General features: G+C 42.2%; 1 protein-coding gene across 1 annotated transcript in view; it reads right to left on the reverse strand.

The window, feature by feature from the left end:
- Positions 1 to 23,656, reverse strand: part of Oat (Ornithine aminotransferase precursor) — a 60,196-nt gene extending 36,540 nt beyond the window's left edge. Inside the window, exon 1 of the mRNA XM_067145224.2 lies at positions 23,362 to 23,656. Coding sequence (XP_067001325.2) covers positions 23,362 to 23,476 — 115 coding nt within the window. The 5' untranslated portion in view covers positions 23,477 to 23,656. The remainder of the gene's footprint in view (positions 1 to 23,361) is intronic.
- Positions 23,657 to 23,930: the final 274 nt, after the last annotated feature.

Consider the following 23,930-nt stretch of genomic DNA (forward strand, 5'->3'; position numbering starts at 1 on the left):
ATTAAATACATATCATGACTGGTGTGTAGCCTTACATGATTCGGAAACCTGGACTATTGTGCGTGCGATAAAAGACTCCTGGAGACATTTGAAATGTGATGCTAGAGGATCGATCGATCGATCGATCAATCAATCAATCAATCAATCAATCAATCAATCAATCAATCAATCAATCAATCAATCAATCAACACTGTCTTGCATTTAGTGCTGTGCCCAGGTGGCAGAGAGGAGATTAGAATGGCAAAGATCTCGTGGACAGAATATGTGAAAAACTATTTCTAATATCATCGATAAGGAAAAGACGAGATCACTTAACCGGCCATCTCTACAGGCGCAATAGTTTCATAATTAACGTAATGGAAGAAATGGTACATAAAAAGAAAGGAACATAATAATAATAATAATAATAATAATAATAATAATAATAATAATAATAATAATAATAATAATAATAATAATAATAATAATAATAATAATGGCGTGTATCCTCCGAAGAGTTGACGCCGTTTAGGCGACCTGCGCGTCAATGAGGATAGGGCCCTACCTCTGATGATTCTAATTATGAAGAGGTCACACACACTTGGCCCCCGAGCCATGGGAATTAACCAATTAAGTTTTTAAAATCCCCGGCCCGGCCGGAAATCGAACCCGCGAACCGGACAAAGTAAACTCATTTCCTCATCCCGAGGTGGTGGAGATCCTTTCAGGCATATCTCCAATGGAGGTGAGCTGCATGTACCATTTAAACCACATACCAGTCCTCCTGCCATTCTCAAATTTCTGGCAGTACCGGGAATCGAACCCGGGCTCCCGAGGACGGCAGCTACTGAGGCGGACGAAAGAAAGATGAAGACAAATCAGAGAAGATAGGAGATAAATGTGGAAAGCAAGAGACTAACAGAGAACAAAGAGAGATGAGTGGAGAAGTATATTGCTCCAATCAATTTTCCGATTGAGAATTAATAAGTCGTTTTATTGCAAAGGTATTAACAATGAAAATGTTAGTGCAATAGTTTGTAAACTGACTCATGGCTGAACCTTTGTTAGTTCATTCTTTTCAGTCCTCGGCCGCTTCCTTCCAACTCCTGGCCCTTCCCTCTGTGTTTTGCCCTTCCCAAGCGTTGTTGGAGACATGGAAGAGATAGATTTGTTCTACTATCACAACTGCATGGTGGAAGTTGTGTGGACTATTGCAAAGGTATGAACAATTCACAAGCATTATATAGTAATTAAGGTCTCTTATCGCATCCACTTAACGGAGTGTGAAAAAGCTGTAACAAATATTTATATCGCATGCAAGATAAACAAATACATCAGTTTGCACTCCTTGTTTACTGAGTCATCAGGATGTGGAATCTTACTGATACTGGTAAGTAAATAAATACCATAAGAGGTCTGGTGAAGGTCTTTTGAGTTGACACTTGATTGGCGACTTGCGCGCCTGTGAGAATGAGACCCTACCTGTGATGATGAAAATTCTAATGCTGAAGACGAGAGAGAAAGAGACAGCTCCGAACTATCGGAATTAACCAATAATTAAAATCCCCGACCTGGCCAGGAATCGAACCCGCGACTCCAGCACTCTTAACAATTTAGCCATGGAGCCGGACCGAAAGGGTATGTAAGCTTACGAATCTCATCCAATGTTTCGATCCTAGAAGCGACAACGATCATGGATGGTTCTTGTTTCCTTTTCTTTCATTTTTGCAAGTTGGCCGTGCGGTTAGGGGCGCGCAGCTGTGAGCTTGTATTCAGGAGATAATGGGTCAAACCCTACTATCGGCAGCCCTGAAGATGGTTTTCCGTAGTTTCCCATTTTCACACAAGGCAAATGTTGGGACTGTACCTTAATTAAGGCCACGGCCGCTTCCTTCCAACTCCTAGCCCTTTCCTACCCCATCGTCGCAGAAAGACCTATCTGTGTCGGTGCAACGTAAAGCAAATTGTAAATATACTGTATATATGTGCTTTTCTTATTTCTGGAAAGTGATGGGGTGGTGGCTTGTCTGTAGTCTTAGAGCTCTTTTCCTTAAACCCAAATGATTACGCATAATCTTTAGTACAGACCCCCAAAACCATAGATCATCAAATTTCCCACGAAGCTAAATGGTAAAACTGGCTCTAGCCTCTAAAGTGTATCAATAGCTGTAGTCGTTATAGATTAGGTAGAGTTAGAGAAAAGTTCATATGTTTTATCATCCGTTATAACGATATCAGTTTTAAGTTCTATAGTAACTTTTTTCTTTTTACGTCGCACGGACACAGATTGGTCTTATGACAACGATGGGATAGGAAAGGCCTATGAGTGGGAAAGAAGCGGCCGTGGCCTTAATAAGGTACAGCCTGGTGTGAAAATGGGAAACCACGGAAAACCATCTTCAGGGCTGCCGGCAGGGGGTTCGAATCCACTATCTCCCAGATACAAGCACACAGCTGCGCGCCCCTAACCGCACGGCCAACTCGCCCGGTCCCTCTCCCAAGTTGAGAGCACCAGGTCTCCATTTCAGTCACCTCTTACGACAGGCCGGGGATAGCGTGGATGTACTGTATTCTATAGCCCCAACTCACAAGGGAATAATATGCTTTTTTATTTCAATTATAGCATCTGGTCCACTTTCGCTCCTGGTACTCAGTGGCGGCGATTACGGGCACGAGGGGGGCAGTCCCCCCCACTTTGTGGAGAAAACATTACATTTTTATTCCATTTTATCCGCCTAAAACTATTTTTCAATTCAGTTCAATCCAATCAATACTGATCTGCATTTAGGGCAGTCGCCCAGGAGACAGATTCCCATCTGTTGTTTTCCTAGCCTTTTCTTAAATGATTTCAATGACATTGGAAATTTATTGAACATCTCCCTTGGAAAGTTATTCCAATCCTTAACTCCCCTTCCTATAAATGAATATTTGCCCCAATGTGTCCTCTTGAATTCCAACTTTACCTTCATATTGTTATCTTTCCTACTTTTAAAGACGCCACTCAAACTTATTAACAAAAAAGCAATTTGTACAAACCCTGTTGTCTTATCAGTTAATTCTTTCCTCAAATTTCTTTAATTATTAAGTATATGTTTTAGCACGGGAAACCTTCTTGATAGAGGATTTAAGACTACAATTGCCTCTACAGCAAACTCCGGCATACGAGGAGCTGTTACGAGAACTACGAGAGAAAAGGGACTCGATCGAGGAAAGCTTTTACAGTACAGACGCACTGATAAATAAGGATTGGATGAAAGAGGAATATGAGTTGAGACATTTGGTGACACGCTTTGCAGTACACGGCTTTCATCACCGTATCTCTGCCAAGAAGTCCTACCACCGGGCCAGCCAGGAGTGTGTATGTGTACTGTGCAAAGAACAGTGTGATACATATCACGTAATGAAGTGCAAGAAGAGAACAGTCTCTCTGAAGCAATTTTGCTCTGAACAAAGTGCTCCTTGAGTGAATTGTAATTTACTTGATGTAATATGTAAATTTTGCACATTGTGCGCAATAAAATTTATTATTATTAATTATTAAGAAACATACTGTACTTTGCGGGACTACGCATAAAATGCTGTTCGTCGCGGCTAACCGATTTGTACGTAGCCACAGCAAGTAGTGGAGACTCGCGCAGCAGCGTGTAACATATGCTGTGAGGAAGGGTAGATATATTTTTTTCCAAGTTCATGAATACTGAGTTATGTTTCACCTCTTTGCCACGCGCATTCGTCAGTCTGCCAGTCTCATTCATTCCATGTGTCTGTGTAGTTCTACTGTGTAGTCTGTTAGGCTACTTTGTTACAGTAGTGTGTAGTCAAATACTACAATACATGATTTTTAATTATATAATCATCCCATTTTTTAAGGATTAAAAAAAAAGGATTTTTTAATATTTGTTCGTGGCGTCGACCTCTGTAGATTTTTGCCACTACTTGAACCATGTGATATGAACCTGCGTGTAATTGTAATTGCGGAAGTGTAGAGTGTTGAATGTGAGGAAAGGAACGTTAAGGATAACACAAATACCCAGTTCCCAGGTCAGGGATATTAATCATTTACAATTAAAAACACCTGACCCAGTCGGTAACCACACCATACTTCTATTTGTAACACGCGTGTAATTATATCGTTCCTTTGGTGAAAGTTGTATTGTATAGTATCGAATAAAAATATTTAAAAAAAACTGTCCGCCTCTGTGGTGTAGTGGTTAGCGTGATTAGCTGCCACCCCCGGAGGTCCGGGTTCGATTCCCGGCTCTGCCACGAAATTTGAAAAGTGGTACGAGGGCTGGAACGGGGTCCACTCAGCCTCGGGAGGTCAACTGAGTAGAGGTGGGTTCGATTCCCACCTCAGCCATCCTGGAAGTGGTTTTCCGTGGTTTCCCACTTCTCCAGGCGAATGCCGGGATGGTACCTAACTTAAGGCCACGGCCGTTTCCTTCCCTCTTCCTTGCCTATCCCTTCCAATCTTCCCATCCCTCCACAAGGCCCCTGTTCAGCATAGCAGGTGAGGCCGCCTGGGCGAGGTACTGGCCATTCTCCCCAGTTGTATCCCCCGACCAAGAGTCTGAAGCTCCGGGACACTGCCCTTGAGGCAGTAGAGGTGGGATCCCTCGCTGAGTCCGAGGGAAAAGCCGAACCTGGAGGGTAAACAGATGATGATGATGAAAAAAGAAAACTACGTTATTACTGTATTACCGTACTTAAGTCGGTAGACTGTGAACCCTTACCTCTCTGTCGAAATGCGCCCAGAGAGCATCACAAAACTTACCATTTTGTAGCTATTTATTTAATTGTTTATGTAACCGCCCGCCCGCTATATCCCACAAACCCGGGTACTTTTCGTTGTCTATAAATTTTGTAATCCTCCCACTTCTAATTCCGAATCGCCGCCACTCCTGGTGCGACTCCGCGGTGTAGGGAGGTCCAGGGTTCGATTCCCGTCCAGGTCAGGGACTTTTTACCTGGATCTAGGGGCTGGTTCCAGGTCCACTCAGCCTACGTGATTACAACTGAGGAGCTATTTGACGGTGAGATGGCGGCCCCGGTCTCAGAAGCCAAGAATAACGGCCGAGATGATTTGTCACGTTGACCACCTGACACTTCGTAATCTGCAGGCCTTCGGGCTACGCAGTGGTCGCTTGGTAGGCCACGGCCCTTCGGGGCTGTTGCTTCATGGGGTTTGATAGGGCTACTCCGGGTACTATTGAGCAGCGATGAGAATTAGCCGAGACAACATCGGCCACTTAAGTCTTCAGCTGCACTCTTAGGCAATATAATGAGGCATTCCGCATAATTTACGATGGCAGTGCCCAAGAGTCCCCCTCCCAAATTGATAGCCTGACATTGTAACTGCACAGCTTCTTGGCAGTAAGCAACTTGCATCACGACGACCGCACACGTGTGTGGCCTTCAGTCCAATTGCAGCGGTTATGCGGGTTGACCTCTATCATGAAATTAAGCGACCGTGACAGTGGAAAACTACCGCCTATGGTTAGGATGCCGGCTGTGTGGCTTGTGAAAGCATGCGAGCAGATAGGAATTCCGGTTAGTCTTGGTCCAGGACAAGGCCATAATGTGTAGTAAAGATAGCATTTAGGCTATTATGATTTATGATGTCTTCTGTCTGCCCTTGTATATTTTTTGATATTATGATATACTAGCTGATGTACCCGTGCTTCGCTACGGAATTCTACATTGTATACAGAACTGTAGGTTAGGTAGTGTACACGTTGTGAGCAAGACTGAATTAAATTGCATAGCTCTTAACGTTACCCTAGAAACGCGACGGAGAAATCACCAAACGGCTTTTCTCATATGAAGACTGCGTTAGGGGGAAGTTTCATTGTAATGGTAGGCCCGCTTGGTAGGCTCTGCCTTAAGAGTGCACACTGCTCATTCAAAACAGCACGTCAGAGTAGGGATCGAATAGCTGGAAAACTATGATGAACCAGTGAGTTACATACCAGTAGTACGCTATCAGAAAATGTATGAAACAGAGGAATGGCATGCTAAAGAAGAAAATTTTCTAACTCCCCAGCTATTTCCCGCCAATATTCAGTCAGGCTGTTATACCAAATTAATACTCTCGGTACGCAGCAGTAATCCCAACTGTCGGAGTTGAGCGGCAACATAAGAGACAAAGAACATCACCACAAACAATGGTCAATGTAATGTCATTGTTGATCAATGTTATGCGCTTTCAATATTGTAGGCCTTAACATTTAGTTTTCTTCCGACTCTGATATACCACTCATATCATAGTCGGCACAGTAAAATTGAATAAAACATAAATGGTCGGAAATTGTATTCTCTGTATAACTTTTGTTATGTAGTCACTTTTCGACAGGGCCAATAACACAGGTTTAAAATTAAATTTTAGGCGCCTTCCCCTAAACTACAATTTCATATAGGACGAATAAAATTGTTTATAACTTAGACTGTAGTTTATTATTCTAGGACTCTATATACCGACTTAAATTAAATTCTGTTAACCCATTTTCTCGTGGCTCGGCGTTGATATGGACTAGGCAACAAAAATACAGATTCATGAATATCTGTGTTATCAAAGCCGGTACGATAACAATGTATGACATAAATGATCGGAAATTTAATTCTATATAACGTTAATTATGTAGTATTTATCGATAGGACCACTAATAATATAAATATTTGAGAAATACATTTTAGGCCTTCCCCTAAACTACCATTTCACCCAGTGTGAGTAAAATGATTTGTAGCCTAGATTGTAGTGGCTCATCCCCCGACTTCACATACCGATTTTCAGTAAATTTTCTTCAGTCGTTTTCACGTGATGCGTGTACAGACAGACAGACATTACGGAAAAGTAAAAAGTGCATTTTCTTGTTACTATGGGCATGACCGATACAGAAATACCATTCTTTTCAAATTCTGAGCAATGTGCAGACAAAACTCTTATTTTATATATATAGATTTTTCCGGCCGATTGATACAAGCACTGTTTCCCGCATACATTGTTAATGCAATTGTTAAGAGCTGCAATATAAAGGCGGGTACAGACATGCGCGCCTAACTCCGTAACGTAACCACGTCGCGCGCCAAGGTTAAACGGGGCAATGTTACGCACCGCGGTTGCGAGGTAAACTTTTCTACCCCGCGCCGCAGGTCGTAACGCGTAACCTACCAGCGTTCCGCCAGTTGAGACAGTGCAGCTTTGAAAGATGGACTTAGCTGCAGCAGCCTATATTTATTTGCATTATGCAACTAAACGGAAACATAGGCGATGTTGGCAAACTCGGCTATATTCATGTAGAACTACACATGGTGGTTCAAATTTGCTGGCTGACATGAAGTTTCAGACAGTTAGTGGGCATTATAAACACTTTACTTGCAAAACCTGACCAAGGCGTCGTTTCCGTTTCCAACGCTTTGTGTTGATTTTTGTTTTCGAGTTCCGCGCAAGAGTATTATTGCTTAGGCAATCAAGTCGGAGGTTTAAATGTTTCAATATGGGTAGGTTTTTTAAAAGATAGATCTTATGGCGACGATGGTATAGGAAAAGCCTAGGAGTGGGAAGGAAGCGGCCGTGGACTTAATTAAGGTACAACCCCAGCATTTGTCTGGTGTGAAAATGGGAAACCACAGAAAACTATCTTCAGGGCTGCCGAGAGTGGGGTTCGAACTCACTATCTTCCGGATGCAAGCTCACAGCTGCACGCCCTTACCGCACGGCTAACTCGCTCGGTAATATGGGTAGTGAAAGCATAGTAAAACAATTATTAAACACGTTTTTCATCAAGTGAAAATAAACAAGTGATTCACTGTAGCCGACCCTGCTCAGCGATTTTCAGGCCTGACGACGGTTTTCTGTACTTTAGTTTTACAATATTATATTATTACAGTATATAAACCAACGGCCGTAGCCGTGTTGAAACACCGGATTCCGTAAGATCTCAGAAGTTAAGCAACATTGGGCGTGGTCAGGAGGTGGATGGGTCGCCACGCGCTGTTGGTGGGGGGTAAGGGAATGGAGGAGCGGAAAGGAACTGGCCACCCTACCGCACGTAAACTCCGGCTCAGGAACACCTCTGCGGAGGTTCGGACCTGCCTTCGGTCAGAATAACCCTTACCTACAGTATATAAGATTTTAGAACGGTGAAGTGACTGAACTGACCGAAATACACATTTCGTCTGAAAGAAAGTCGTAATTCTCTGTAGACTTTTCTTTTACTTTTCCTCTCCATGCCTTTCTATTACATTCGGGAATGTGCAAACTTATAAGTAATTCATAAATTTAATCTATAACAACGCCTGAACTTCTGGGGCAGGAAATACCCCTGTCTTATGCGTGTTGTACACCATTACATTTTCCTGTCAGTTCAACATTTCACAAGAAATTTGTCAAATCTTGTCAAAGACTGTTCAACATTGCTGAAGGTTTGATAAGATTTGAATTGATTTGGCAAGGTTTGATAGCATTTCGTTTTAACATAAAGGAAAGGCAAACAGCTGTTGTAGTTGTTGGACTAGCAGCGGGGTACAGTCTGAAAACGAAGAGAAACGCGCAATAAATCACAATTTACATGGGCAAAATATTAATGTAGTTATCTTCAACATAATTTTTGCAATGTATTTACTGCCATAACATCATTTGTAGAGGTTAAGTTATACTTCATAGCTATACTCACATTAATTGAATAAAAATGACAGCAATGAAACGGAAATACGTATCTTATTACATGAAAACATATTAGAAATTCAATAATAATAATAATAATAATAATAATAATACATGTCCTTCCTTCTTTCTTAATCCGTTTACCCTCCAGAGTTGGCTTTTCCCTCAGACTCAGCGAGAGATCCCACCTCATCAATTTGATAGGGCCTATAGTTGCTAAGAAGGATACCACATTCAGAGAGGCTATCTCGGTGCAAGAGAGACTGGCAGTGACAGTACGATTTCTAGCAACCGGTGATTCAAACACTAGTCTGCAGTATCTTTTCAAAATATCCAAACAGTCGATTAGTGTTATCGTACCGGAATGTGTCAAGCTCTGATTGAAGCACTAAACGGAAATATAAACGTAAGTAAGGAATTTATTGCTGGGATATACTATGTTTCATACATCAAACATTATCTATTTTAATTGCTTATTCAACACAGAAACACTACTTTGTAAGTCTAATCAAGTCCTGAAAATCCATATCCACATCGTGGGAATTGCTTACTGTATTTCACTCAGTGGACAGACTGGAGTTGGAGTGCGGAGAATTGGGTGTAGTAGTAGTATTCGGCGAGGATAAGGAAGCTGAAGGAGTGGGTGTTGAAACGGTGTAACCTTGAAAATGTGATGGGTTCGGCAGCTGATGAACATTATGTTGTGCAGCATGATGGGGATTCCGGATATTGGGAATATGTAGAGTGAACCGGAGAATGGAGTGGATGGGGAAAGTGGTCATTCCTTAAAATTTTGTTGAAATGCCTGGGATGGCCAGTTAGCCACAACATTTCCTTAGCTCTGTATATTTCAATAAAATGCAGTGTGTTTTGCTCGGTCCACAACATTTTTACTGATCAAGCAGACAGAGGCGAATGTGTGTTACGCGCCGAGGTCCTGTGTACGTCCAAGCTTGCTGTAACTTCCGCGCGCGCAGCTCTTTGATGTGACGCGGGAAAACCGACAAGCAGTGGAACGCAGCGAACCTCGTTCCGTATCGTTCATGTTGCGGGCTAAGGTTGCGCGACGAGGTTACGCAGTACCGTCCAGACAGGAGCGCGACGCGGTTACGTTACGATGTTCTGTTACAAGTCTGGACGCGCCTTAAGAGGAATATCGCGACCCTTGGCTAACTTACGACCTGTTTTAACTGGTTACCTCCCCATTTTTCGGCCTATTCCAACACTAAGTCACTAAAAATTTGAATTAAATTCCCTCTGAAAAGGCCCGTTTGTTAAGAAGCGAAGCTTTCACTCCTCCCTAGATTCTTCTTCTTCTACTACTACTACCTACTACTATTATTACTACTACTACTACTTCTTATCCTCCTCAAAAATTAAAAAAAAATGTTTTTGATAGTTTTAGAGAAGAGGTTTTTTCCTGATTTGGGAGTAAACTTTTCCCTCCATGATAGATCGTTTTTTCCCCCGCCAGTATATGTGATGAAGATTTTCCGACTCATCGGCATTTCGCGGAAACAGATGAAATGAAATGGCGTATGGCTTTTAGTGCCGGGATGTATCCGAGGACTTTCGCTCGTCAGGTGCAGGTCTGCGCCTGCGCGTCATGTTGAGGATGAAATTATGATGAAGACGACACATAAACCCATTCCCCGTGCCGGGGGAATTAACCAATTTATCGTCTGATTTCTTTTTTTTTCCAAATACTTCGGGTCGCCACTACGGATTAAGCCCAATTTTGAGGCCGGATGCATACCATCTGTGGTGGTGGTGTACTGTATAAAGAGGAAGTACAACTAGGCAACCATCGTCTATTAACGCTAATCAGAGGGAAAATATGGAAGGGGTCCGACACTTCGAAAAATGAAGGTATCGGCCAAAGAAAGACAAGGGCCACGAAGGACGTGAAAATGAAAGACTCCCTAGGCGTCGCTACGTAATACCGTCGGGGTCGGAAGGGAGGTCGAACAGGATAGATGAAAGTGAGGAGCCTGACACAAGTAAGTGGAAGCAATGCCAGGACTCAGCTAAGGGCCCCGTGGTCACCAGTCGAAGCTCCCCAACTTAAAGAGCCCCTAGGGCACTTTAAGTCGCCTCTTACGACATGCAGGGGATACCGTGGGTGTTATTCTACTGCCACCACCCACAGGGTGAGAGGGTGTATCTGTTGTAGTCGGTAGTGAGAAGTGTTGTCCGTGAAGGAAGATGTGCATTTTTATTTTGTTTTACAATTTGCTTTACATCGCACCGACACAGATAGGTCTTATGGTGACGATGGGACAGGAAAGGCTTAGACGTGGGAAGGAAGCGGCCGTGGCCTTAATTAAGGTACAGCTCCAGCATTTGCCTGGTGTGAAAATGGGGAACCACGGAAAACCATTTTCAAGGCGCCGACAGTGGGGAACTGGGGATCGAACCCTTTATCTCCCGAATACAAGCTGATAACTACGTGACCCAAACCCCGCAGTCACTTGCTTGGTAATTTGTGTGTATAGAGACAAACACAAACAGATATCCCCTGAGCCAGAAGAATTAACCAGCTGCGGCTATAATCCCAAGACCGGCCGGGAATCGTGCCTGGGACCCTCTGAACCGAAAGCCACGACGCCGCTCATTCAGCCAAAGAGCCGGATTTTCTTTGTCTCATTACATAAATTAATGTATAAACTGCTTATGAGATGGTGAAGAATGATTTATTATAATTTTAATCGAAAATGTAGCGTCAAAAATCTCGTTTATTGACGCTAATCGGTGGATTTTTAAAGGTTTTAAAAAGTTTATTTTTTACAATTGGTTTTACATCGCACCGACACAGACAGGTCTTATGGCGACGATGGGACAGGAAAGGCTTAGACGTGGGAAAGAAGCGGCCGTGGCCTTAATTAAGGTACAGCCCCAAAATTTGCCTGATGTGAAAATGGGAAACCCCGGAAAACCATCCTTAGAGCTGCCGACTGTGTTCTTAAAACTTTTCTTTAGCTACATCATATGAAAGGTCATACTTGTTTAACAATAAAATACCAGCTGCTGAGTGGGCAGCCTTAAGAATTTTTGATGAAAACGACAATTACATTTCAAGAAATGAATTGCTTCTTATACAGAGATACTAAACTGTTACTACGTTCGTGTTCATTAAAACAGTTGACACTGCAAGAGTGATTTAGTCAGTTTACTTTCGCAAATGATTTCCCTTGATCATAAATGTTGAAGATAAGATTGAAATTCAAGAGGACAAATTGGGGCAAATACTCATTTAAAGGAATTGGAATACTACTTATTAAGGGAAATGTTCGATACACTTCCAAGTTCTTTGAAATCATTTAATAAAAGTCTAGGTAAACAACTGATAGATAATCCGTAACCTGGGCGACAGCCCTAAATGCAGTTCAATGAAGATTGATTGTATCCAGTATTCGGGAGATAGTAGGTTCGAACCCCACTGTCGACAGCCCTGAAGATGGTTTTCCGTGGTTTCCCACTTTCACACCAGGCAAATGCTGGGGCTGTGCCTTAAGTAAGACCACGGCCGCTTCCTTCCCACTCCTAGCCCTTCCCTATCCCATCGTCGCCATAAGACCTATCTGTGTCGGTGCGACGTAAAGCAAATAGAAAAAAAATGATGATTGATTGATGTTATAGTTACGAATATTGATGTGTGAAATGTCACTATAAATTACCGAATTGTTGTCCGGCTCCATGGCTAAGTGGTTAGCGTGCTGGTCTTTGGTCACAGGGGTCCCGGGATCGGTCGGGAATTTTCACCATGATTGGTTAGATTCGCTGGCACGGGTGCTGGGTGTATGTGTCGTCTTCATCAACATTTCATCCTCATCACGACGCGCAGGTCGCCTACGGATGTCAAATCAAAAGACCTGCACCTGGCGAGCCGAACATGTCCTTGGACACTCCCGGCACTAAAAGCCATACGCCATTTCATTTTTTTTTTACCGAATTGTTAATTCGTTGGGCACTAAAAAGCATAGTGAGGCAATCCTATGATTTTGGCACTCGTGAACACTCCAAACGTTAGGGCAAATGGTGGTACTATTATTATTTTCTTTTTTCTCTGCATGCGCGCCATTTTTAAAGGTTTTGCGGTGAAAATTAAATCACATCTGCCATGACCAATTCGTCGGCTGTGCACCTGCACGTCCCTTTAATTGGACACGCTCACTCCCGCTTTACTATTTCTCAAGAGTACGTTTTTCCAGAATGCAAAATACTACAGACAACTCAGTTTTCATTTTTTGCTAGTTGTTTTACGTCACACCGACACATATAGGTCTTATGGCGACGATGGGACAGGAAAGGGCTAGGAGTGGGAAGGAAGCGGCCGTGGCCTTAATTAAGGTACAGCCCCAGCATTTGCCTGGTGTGAAAATGGGAAACCACGGAAAACCATTTTCAGAGCTGCCGACAGTGGGGTTCGAACCTACTATCTCCCGAATACTGGACACTGGCCGCACTTAAGCGACTGCAGCTATCGAGCTCGGTAAAACTCAGTTTTAAATAATAATAATAATAATAATAATAATAATAATAATAATAATAATAATAATAATAATAGTAATAATAATGGCTTTACGTCTCACTAACTACTTTTACGGTTTTCGGAAACACCGAGGTACCAGAATTTAGTTCCATAGGAGTTATTTTACGAGTCAGTAAATCTTCCGCCTCGGGCAGGCAGCCCCTCAATAATAGCATGATTTATGCTTTTTATGTATAACAATCATGACCATTACAGAAGGTAACTTCACTGTTAACACAAAATGGCCAAAAAAGTGTCACACTGTTTCTGAAATAAATGTTTCATACAATGTTTGAAGAGTGCGGTTAGGTTCCAGTCACAATTACTAGCCTAATTAAATACTATAAAAGAATGTACGCGAAGATACCTCGCAAAGGAAAGAGAGCGCAAGGACCCCGTGCCTCTAATTCAAAAAATACCAAGCTTTAAAGAAGAAAATCAATCGGTATGGGTGAGTGAGGGTTTTTCAAGGATTGTCTATATCTATAACAACCAACACCATGCAAAAAGACAAGAAAAATGACGGCTTTCAAGGTGAAGTGCAGATTTGTATAACTACCACTACCGTTTGCGAAGACATTCTACTTTTTACAGATAAATTATAAAGAGAAACTCCTTTCGAGAAGGCAGCAAACATGAAACGTCCCAATTTTATCCAGGAGCTGCTTCGTATCATAACACCGGGAGACCACGAGAGGATACATGCAGTACATTAGGAGAGTAACAGCGAGAATTTTCTAAATCACTGCCTGTGTTTTCAGAGAAGTTTCGAAAACTAACATATTTCTTCCTGGAAGTATCATGATTTCCATGAAATATTTCTTCCGAACGAATGATTTCGAAGTGTCACATTATTAAAACAGAGCTAAGATGGTGATTACGTAGAGCCCGGAAGTTAGGCAAAATGCCTTTTTATCTGACTGGATATATTGAAGAATCAGATAGAGATAAATATGTTTTCGTGCATTTAGAAAGGTAAGGTAAGGGTTATTCTGCCCGAAGGCAGGTCCGAACCTCCGCAGAGGTGTTCCTGAGCCGGAGTTTACGTGCGGTAGGGTGGCCAGTTCCTTTCCGCTCCTCCATTCCCTTGCCCACCACCAACAGCGCGCGGCAACCCATCCAACTCCTGACCACGCCCAATGTTGCTTAACTTCGGAGATCTCACGGGATCCGGTGTTTCAACACGGCTACGGCCGTTGGCTTGGCTTCCGTTGCCTATTTTAAGATTTAAAGCCTTTTTTGCCTTTTTTGATAGTTGTGCATTTTTTTCCTGCGATTTACACATTTTAAAAAGCACATAATGAATTTCCGTACATCGAAGACAAAAAAGGTTGCACAAATTAAATTACATATTGCCGTCACAAATATTTATTTAGAATATCGTTCCCTGTAAATCGTTTATTTGTTTTCAGGCATTCGAAAGATTATTTTCTCAACTCATTAATTTCATCTCTGTAAATAGCAGAACCTTCATAAGTGAAAGGAATGCACAAGTACATTGAAACCAGGAAAGAGAGAGGATGGGGAAGTACGTCTCTTCTCCTTCCTCACACCCCTTTTGCTGTGACAATGCGTAATTACCTGGTATTCCCGATTTCGAAATGATAATGCAGGGGAAAGGAAGAAATCACTTCTGTCTAACAGGTCAAACATAAAAGAAGCTGTAGTCTACTGTTGAACTTGTTAAAGGCAACTCGGGTGTTCGCGCTGACTTATTTATCATGCCGAAATTTTCATCGTTGCGTGGTAAATTACATGGCTATGTTCGCGAATTCGGTTCGGATACATTTTCTACTGATGGAGCTCTTTTGCAAAATCTGTGAAAAATCTATTAATCACGAAAAAAGTACTTTATAACTCAACATTTCGCAACAACGAAACATAAGTCTAGGTTAAATATTGTTGGCCCTAAGATCAATTTAATATCAACAGCAGTTACAACATCCAGCAGGCCATCTCAGTTTTCCCTGGATCTATGTAAAGCTTTCTTGGACTCCGGAATTCCGTTCTGGAAACCGGAAAATCAATCCCTCACGACGTTTCTGCAGAAGTACACTAAAGAAGAAGTTCCGTCTGAATCCACATTAAGAAAAACGTATTTGAACATCTCCTTTGAAGAGACCCTGCAGAGAATTCGAAGCAGAGTTGCAGAAAAGAAGATCTGGATCTCCATTGATGAAACTACGGATGCAATGGGACGTTACATGGCCAACGTCATCATTGGAACTATGGAAGCAAAGCAAACTGACCTATCATCAGTATTTCTTTTGACGACAGAAGAGATGGAGAGAGCAAATGGTTCCACAGTGGCACAGTTGTTCACAAATTCATTAATGTTACTCTGGCCGGATGAAATACGGCATGATGATGTCCTACTTGTTGTCACAGATGCGGCACCTTACATGAAAAAAAGCAGCTACAGCCTTGAAAGTTCTCTTTCCTAAAATTCTCCACATCACATGTCTAGCGCATGGACTGCACAGAATTGCTGAAGAGATAAGAGGTTTGTATCCTCACGTGGATAAGTTAGTTTCGAATACCAAGAAAATCTTCCTAAAATCACCCTCCCGAATCCGGGTTTTCAGGGACTTGGCACCAGAGCTCCCTTTATCTCCACATCCAGTTTTCACCAGATGGGGAACCTGGATCTCAGCAGTTATATATTACAGCAACAATTTGGACAAGATACGTGAGGTCCTTCATGCCGTATCAGTAGACGAAGTTGCTTTCAGTTCGCGAGGTAAAAAAGTTGTTGGACCTTGAAGAGCTCAGCAATGATCTGTCATTTATAATAGCACATTATAGTGTGATACCGGAAGCAATCTTGAAGTTGGAGAAAAGAGATGATTCGCTGGTATCGTCTATGGCGATCTTCGAAGATGCAGTGAATCAACTGCTGCAAGCACCAGGAGAAAAAGGAAGCAGTGTAAGTGAAAAGTGTAAACGTGTTCTGAATGCTAACGTGGACATTGAAAAAATGTAAAACATTCGTGATGTTCTGAAAGGTGAAAATTCTGTTTTTACTGGCATGTGTCCTTCCGAAATAGCTTGTTTCAAATATGCGCCAATCACTTCAGTGGAAGTAGAAAGTTCCTTTTCCATGATGAAAAACATTATTTCTGACAAGTGTCTGTCTATGACAGTTAATACTTCGAAAAAGCACCTTGTTGTTGCTAGTAACCAAGGAAAGTAAGAGTAAGTACGCTAATTATGTAATAAATTGACAATAAAGAAATGAATGAGTATTTAAAATACATATTCTTTTCATTATAATGAGTGAGATTCCTCTTTGGTTTCACTCCTAATAAATACCTATTTTAATTACAGTACTGCCTATTTTTCAGTATTTCAAGTGTCTTTTTGCCTGATTATTTTAACCAAAAATAAATGCCTAGCTTCCGGGCTCTGGTGATTAGCAAAATTAATAGCATTTTTCAGACTGCACAGTGTGTGCAGTGCAGGGCAGGGGCGCAAGGAATGCGATACGGACCCGCCTGCCAAATTGAAAATTCGGGCCCCCTCAAATAAAATGTAGGTTAAAACTTATGAATAACTTAATATAAATTTAATTACAGTGGTAATTAGAGGAAGTACAACTAGCAAACCATCCTCTACACTGTATAAAACTAATCAAAGAGAAAAAAATGGAAACGGCCCGACACTTCGAAAATGAAGGTATAGGCCAAAGAAAGATAAGGGCCACGAAGGGCGTAAAAATGAAAGACTCCCTAGGCCTCGAACGCTCTCTGTCAAGGTCGAAAAAGAACAAGAGTTGACCAAGAGAGGTCGGATACGATAGATGAAAGTGAGGAGCCTGGCACAAGTAAGTGGAAGCAATGCCAGGACTCAACTAGGGCGCCCTGGTCACCAACCCACGCTTCCAAGTTGAGCCCCTTTTCGTGACCTTTTACTACAGACAGGAATTCTACCGCCCCCCACACAGGGGGAAATGTAATTACCGCAGGTAGGCCTATAAGTAATGCAATATATTGTCAAGTTTTATGAGGAAATGGATTACTCGTTGTTTTAAGATTATTGTTTTAAAGGTTTTATTTGACTGCCTCCGTATTTAATGGCTAAGCTGCTGAACTGCCAACCATGTTCCACTTAAATGTATGTACTTAACTTTAATAAGATTAATGTTTCAGTAACTACGGAACTATACTCTGTAACTTACAGTACACCGAAGTCTCGGTTATAATGAATTCGATTACCGAATTGAGTAAGCGCTAGACATAACTCCTCGGAAGACACTGGGGTGGGGGGCCTCAACCCCGACACGGCGCGTCCCATATGGCTGATAGGGGATGCTCCTGTAGATATGCAGGACAGGTGTGAATAAGGCCAAGCCAAATAAGCACCCGCGGATCAACTGAGGCAAAAAGGACTGCAGTCAACGGTCTCGACGGCGGAAGAGGATATTTCCCAACGGCTGAGAGAGCGGAAGAACTGGCTCTTTGGCTTACAACCGAAGTTCTAACCACGGACTCCTAAGTAATCGTAAATGATAATTTAGCCGGAAGACACCAAGAGGCACCTCTCGATCTTAACCATCGAGTTGTAACCTTGTGATCATACCAGTATGATCACCCCCTGCATGTATCTTCAACTTGCAACATTGGCATGATGGATAACACGTTATCACAGCAACTACCCCAGGCTCTGGACACACCTAGTCCGGTTTCTCCCGATCATCGGATTCTGGGGGATCGGGAGCATCATGCAGAGAAGAGTCGGAGCTTCTCAAAATCTCTTCGTCCCAAGAAAAAGACCTTCTTAGGTACAATTAATGTCAACACCCTACTGAAAACAGGCAAGCTTAAACAGCTAACGGACACCCTGGATAAGTTCGATATTCAAATCATAGCACTCCAGGAAACGCGCTACCAGGATGAAAACCATTTTGACTCTGAAGAGTACAGGATATTTAAGGGTAAACCTGCCATAAGAATCCATGGGAACTTAACACAACTTGGAACAGCTTTTGCGGTACGAAAAACTATCATCAGTTCTGTACTTGACTTTACATCCCCATCTGAAAGAATCTCAGTACTTACTGTGAAATCTGGCAATAAAGCTTACTCCTTGGTCAATGCCCACGCTCCCACAAACACTGACAATAAAAAAAACCCAGAGAAAGTGGAAGCCTTCTGGGAACTCTTAGAAGAAACCACTAGCAAGATTCCAAAGCACCACGTGAAAATCTTAGTAGGTGATTTTAATGCACAGGTTGGCAGAGAGAGGAAACACAAATGGATTGTTGGTCATCACTCGGCACATTGGAGAACGAACAAGAATGGAGAACGTCTTATAGACTTCTGTAAAACATTTGTCTTAAAACTAATGTCTACGCATTTTGCGAGACCCCCACATAAGAAGAAAACGTGGAAATCACCAAACCCGTTATTGGGCGAATTCCAGATCGATCACGTCGCAATCTCCAGAAAGAATATGTGTGAGATCCAAAATGTTAGAGTACGGAAGGGATTTGTCGACTCGGACCACTACCTAACACAAATCAAAGTGAGATTCCAACCCAACAGATGCAGACCTAAACACAAAAGATCTCTAAGAGTTGATCCAGAATGTCTTCGACAGAACGCCACGACCTTTCTACAAGACATACGAGACCAGGACCCCAAGGACTGGCCAGGCCTTCGTAAAACACTTCAGACATCAGCCATGAAATTAGGGCAGCCTCCAAGGAAACGCAAACATAGGTGGTGGAACACGACCTGTGATAAAGCCATTGATGAACGGATGAAAGCATGGAATCAGTGGAATGGACATCAAACAACTAAGAGATGGGAGACCTTCCTAAAAGTTCAGAAAATCTCCTCAAAAATAATCCGCAGGGAGAAACGAGCCTATGACAAAAATAGACTCATGGAAATCGAACAAGATTTCCTTAGAAACAACTCCAGGAATTTCTACAAGACCTTCCGTGAGAATTTATCTAGCTATCAACCACCATCTTTATGTTTCCGTCGAGCAAATGGAACATTAGAAACGAACACCAAAGAGAACTGCACTATTCTAGCTGACTACTTCCGAGACCTCCTCAATTGTGATCCTCCAAAGGAAAGACTGAACTTTGAAAAGCCCATGCCTAACCCCGATTCACAGCCACCGACAATACAGGAAACAGCAGAGATTATACGATCGCTTAAAAATAATAAAGCTCCTGGAGAGGACGGCATCACTGCGGAGATGTGTAAACTTGGAGATGATCTTGTAAGCAAAATTCATGCAATCCTAGTAGAAATATGGGAAACGGAAATGATTCCACAGGATTGGAAGTGTGCATTAATACACCCATTGCACAAGAAAGGTGACAAGGCAGATCCAAACAACTATAGAGGCATATCTCTACTGCCAATCGCATACAAAATCCTTTCCAAAGCTCTCTTGAACCGGTTAGAAGAACAGACAGATCATCTGATTGGCGAGTACCAAGCGGGTTTCAGGAAAGGTCGATCATGTGCAGAACAAATATGGAACTTGAAGACGATATTAAGGATTCGCCGAAGTGCCAGCACGATCGTCACCTTTGTGGATTTTAAGAAGGCGTATGACTCTGTGGACAGACAGACAGTATTTGATACCCTAGAAGAACTCAGAGTGGACAAGAAGACCAGAGCACTTATCCAGCAGACCCTCACAAGTACGACCTCTAAAGTGAAATTCCTTGGAGAAATCTCTGAGCCTTTTGAAATATGTACGGGCGTTCGTCAAGGTGACAGCATCTCCCCTATTCTGTTTAACTTAGTTCTAGACAAAGTTATTAGAGAGTGGGAAAAGGATATCAAGGGTGTGAACATCGGAAATTTGGGAAGCAAGGTCAATGTGAAATGTTTAGCATTTGCTGATGATCTCGCAATCATTACTAAGACCAAGGATGAAACAAGGTATGCCATACAGAGACTACACAATATAGCATCAAAGGCAGGCCTCCAGATATCCTACGAGAAAACCAAGTACATGGAAAATCTACGTCAAAATAGCAAAAGAACTCCGCTAGAGATGGAAAACGGCACAATTTCACAGGTGCCCTCCTTCAAATACCTTGGAGAAATTATACTACCATCAGGATTAGACAGTAGTGCCAATGTAGAAAGAAACACCAAACTACATAAGGCATACAGACTGACGTGGAATTACTACAACAAAAGAGTCATATCGCGTAATGCAAAATTACGACACTACAAGACAGTTGTATTGCCCGAAGCTTTATATGCCTCAGAAACCATATGCTTAGGTGGTCACTCTAAAATTACAGAAATTGAAAAGCAGGAGCGGAAAATTCTCAGGAAAATTTATGGTCCTACGAGAGAAAATGGAATGTGGATTAAGAGGAAAACAGCGGACCTCTACTCCTTCACCGACAGGTTTACTGATGCTGTACGGAAAAGGCGCCTTAATTTCTATGGCCATATCTACAGAATGAACAGCGACAGACTAACTAAAAGATTATTCAAAGTAATCAACTCAAAGAAGGTCAAAATAAAATGGCTAGAAGAAACTAAGGCGGACCTCCAAGAAATAAATATTACAGACGACATCATGGAAAATCGTGGAGCTTTTAGAGCCAAAGTAGCTAATCATAAATTTAGGGAGAAACCAAAAAAGACAACTGGTAGGAAGTGGTCGACAGAACGCAAGATGCAACACAGTGCATTCATGAAGAGATTTTGGGAGGATAAGAAGGCACAAACCATCAAACCAACTATCAAGTTCAAACGCGCTCTATGAATGGGCATAACGAAGGAATAATAATAATAATAATAATAATAATAATAATAATAATAATAATAATAATAATAATAATAATAATAATAATAATAATAATAATAATAATAATAATAATATCTTTTTGCTTAACGTCGCACCGACACAGATAGATCTTAGGGCGACGATGGGATAGGAAAGACCTAGGACTGGGCAGGAAGCGACCAGCATTTGTCTGGTGTGAACATGGGAAACCACGAAAAACCATCTTCAGGGATGCAAGCTCATAGCTGCGCGCCTCTAACCGCATGGCCAACTCGCCCAATTACGAACAAAATGAAATTAAAAACTGTTCCAATAAAGTTTTAAGAATATTAAATCGCACAACTGATAACTGATTTTCACGCAAAGAGAGCTCGTTCGAAACTGAGTTGACATATTGTTACTACTAGCCTACAACTTCCTATTGGTATCATTGGCCTACTGTTGTCGAATACATGGGTGACAAAAGTAAAAACGTCTGCAAAATTTGTACCTAATACAATCTTAGGTACACAACAAGAAAGTAACATTTTCTAGCTAAAATATGATATTCTGGTATCAATTTTCATTGCTGTAGTTATTTTTAAATAATTTGGTGAAGGTGTTTTTTTTTGTTTTTTTGTTTTTTTCCAGTGTGTCGCGGTATTGCGAGACATGGCAAGGGCAAGCATTGTTTTGCAGTTGTGCTGTGTTACACTAAGTAAAATAAACTGCTGATGGATGCAATCAAGTGGCAAAAATAAAAAAAAAAGCTATTTTGACTGATTCTACAAAATCGCCCTGATCTTTACCGTACAGAGCGACATTACGCTAGATATATACTGTAGGCCTATATAGTATTTGTATTTTTTTCGCAAGGAGTCTGAGGGGCCCATTAAAGGTCTGGGTCCGCCTGTATTGCAGGCCCTAACGTTACGCCCCTGGTGGAGGGCAATAGTTTCTGTGATTGGCCTCTAACAGTCAAGATCCTCCGTATACAGTACATAATACAACATATACAGCAGCGTAAGATATTTGTCTTCTTATTCACTGAATACATTTGGTAACTACCAATTAGAATACCAGTAGCGACATGAAATGAAAATCCACAGCCTGTTTCCGGTCATTCGACCCGGTCAGGGATGGAATGAATGAAGCCCCCATCTAGCGGCGAGGATAGGAATTGTGCCGGCTGCCGAAGCCTGTCGCACTACTTTGGGACAATGATTAATGACTGGCAGATGAAATGCAATGATGATGGAGAGAGTTGCTGGAATGAAATATGACAGGGAAAACCGAAGTTCTAAAAAACAAAAAAAAAAAAAAAAAAAAAACTGTCCCGCCTCCACTTCGTCCAGCACAAATCTCACATAGAGTGACCGGAATTTGAACCACGGAACTCAGCGGTGAGAGGCCGGTGCGCTGCCGCCTGAGCCACGGAGGGTCTACCGGTAGCGACAATTGCGATTCAAATTTCATTTGATAAAATAATTAAAAAATACATTATTTAGAGCTGATGTCCGTTGCACAGTAATAATAAAAACTAATAAAGAATTACACTGACTTAGGGGGATGGTGTGGGAGGGGGTGAGAGCAGTGACTTTCCACTCAGACGGCCGGCCGATTTTAAGATTACGTAGTGTCAAAAAAGGTATATCAGCCAAAACGCAAAATAGTCGGGTCGAGTAATTCACATTGTAGAGCGCCGGCCTTCTAATGATATTTGAAGGTGGTCTAATATGTCAGCCTCGTATAAGATTTACCGGCACGAAGAATGATGCCTGTGGGACAAAATTCCAGCACATAGGCGACTGCTAATACCGTACCATTAGTTAGTGGGACGTGAAACTAATGCCATTATTAATGTTAATACGCAAAATGGGCCAAGATGCCTCCAATAATCACAGAAATAACTTGGGATGATCTGAGATATTGAGGATTTCCGGAAGAAAGTCACAACTCAGTCTACTTACTTATCGTCGTCTAGTCTCCCCTTGGTTCATTTGCCCTTCACGGCTGAATCCATGATTCTCCTAGGTAACATGGTCTCCTCCATTCGCTTCACATGATCACCACCGAAGCCGGTTTATATATACCGCTTCGTCCATCGATTTCATTCATACCTTAGCTTTTATTTACTCATTCCGAGTACCCTCCTGTCCTTGTTTCCACCTGTTTGTACCAGCGCATTCTCGCTACTTTCATGTCTGTTATTGCCAACTTACCAAACAAGTTGGCCCGGGTTCCTAGGATCTCACCCTAGTTCGCGAACAATGGGCAACGTTTAAGTACCGTAATCAAATACCTAAGTAGTCATCTCATGAGTCGGTGTACCAGTTGCTCAGGTGGCTAGTACAACCCAATCTACCGTGGTTGCTAAATAAACAAGTGTTCAAAATACAGTACATGCATTAAGAAACATACCGTAGCATTTCTTACCTTTGGCGCGACATAATGCCACGGGTATTGGGTGATAGTTGTGAGCTCCATGCTTGGATTCTCTAGCAAACACCTTCTCAGAAGTAAGCTCCGTGGAGTGTACACCGTTCTGCATTGTGGAGGTCAGGAATCACAGGAATTGGTAGTCAGTATTTATAGCACAGCTTATCTCAATCACAGCCACTTATAGTTTTATCTTGTGGGACAACGAACGCACTATCGAAATAATGACCGACCGCTTGAACAGCACGCTATATTTGTGACAGCTCTCCCGCGGTGACTGCGCAGCAATCAAGGTCGATCGAGAGACGCAGGCTTAGTAAGCTGCTTGGCACTGAGGGGAGCGCCACGTAGAAATGAACTGGCACGTGTATGAAATCAACCCTAAAACCATGGTCGTCTGTCAGTTATGCAAATACCATTTGAAACAAATCAAATCTGAGCAAGTGGCTATGCGGTTTGAGTCACGTAGCTATCAGCTTGCATTCGGGAGATAGTGGGTTCGAATCCCACTGTCAGCAGTCTTGGTTTTCCGTGGTTTCTCATTTTCACATCAGGAAAACGCTGGG

Source organism: Anabrus simplex, chromosome 1, assembly GCF_040414725.1.
Source record: "Anabrus simplex isolate iqAnaSimp1 chromosome 1, ASM4041472v1, whole genome shotgun sequence".
NCBI classification, from domain to species: domain Eukaryota; kingdom Metazoa; phylum Arthropoda; class Insecta; order Orthoptera; family Tettigoniidae; genus Anabrus; species Anabrus simplex.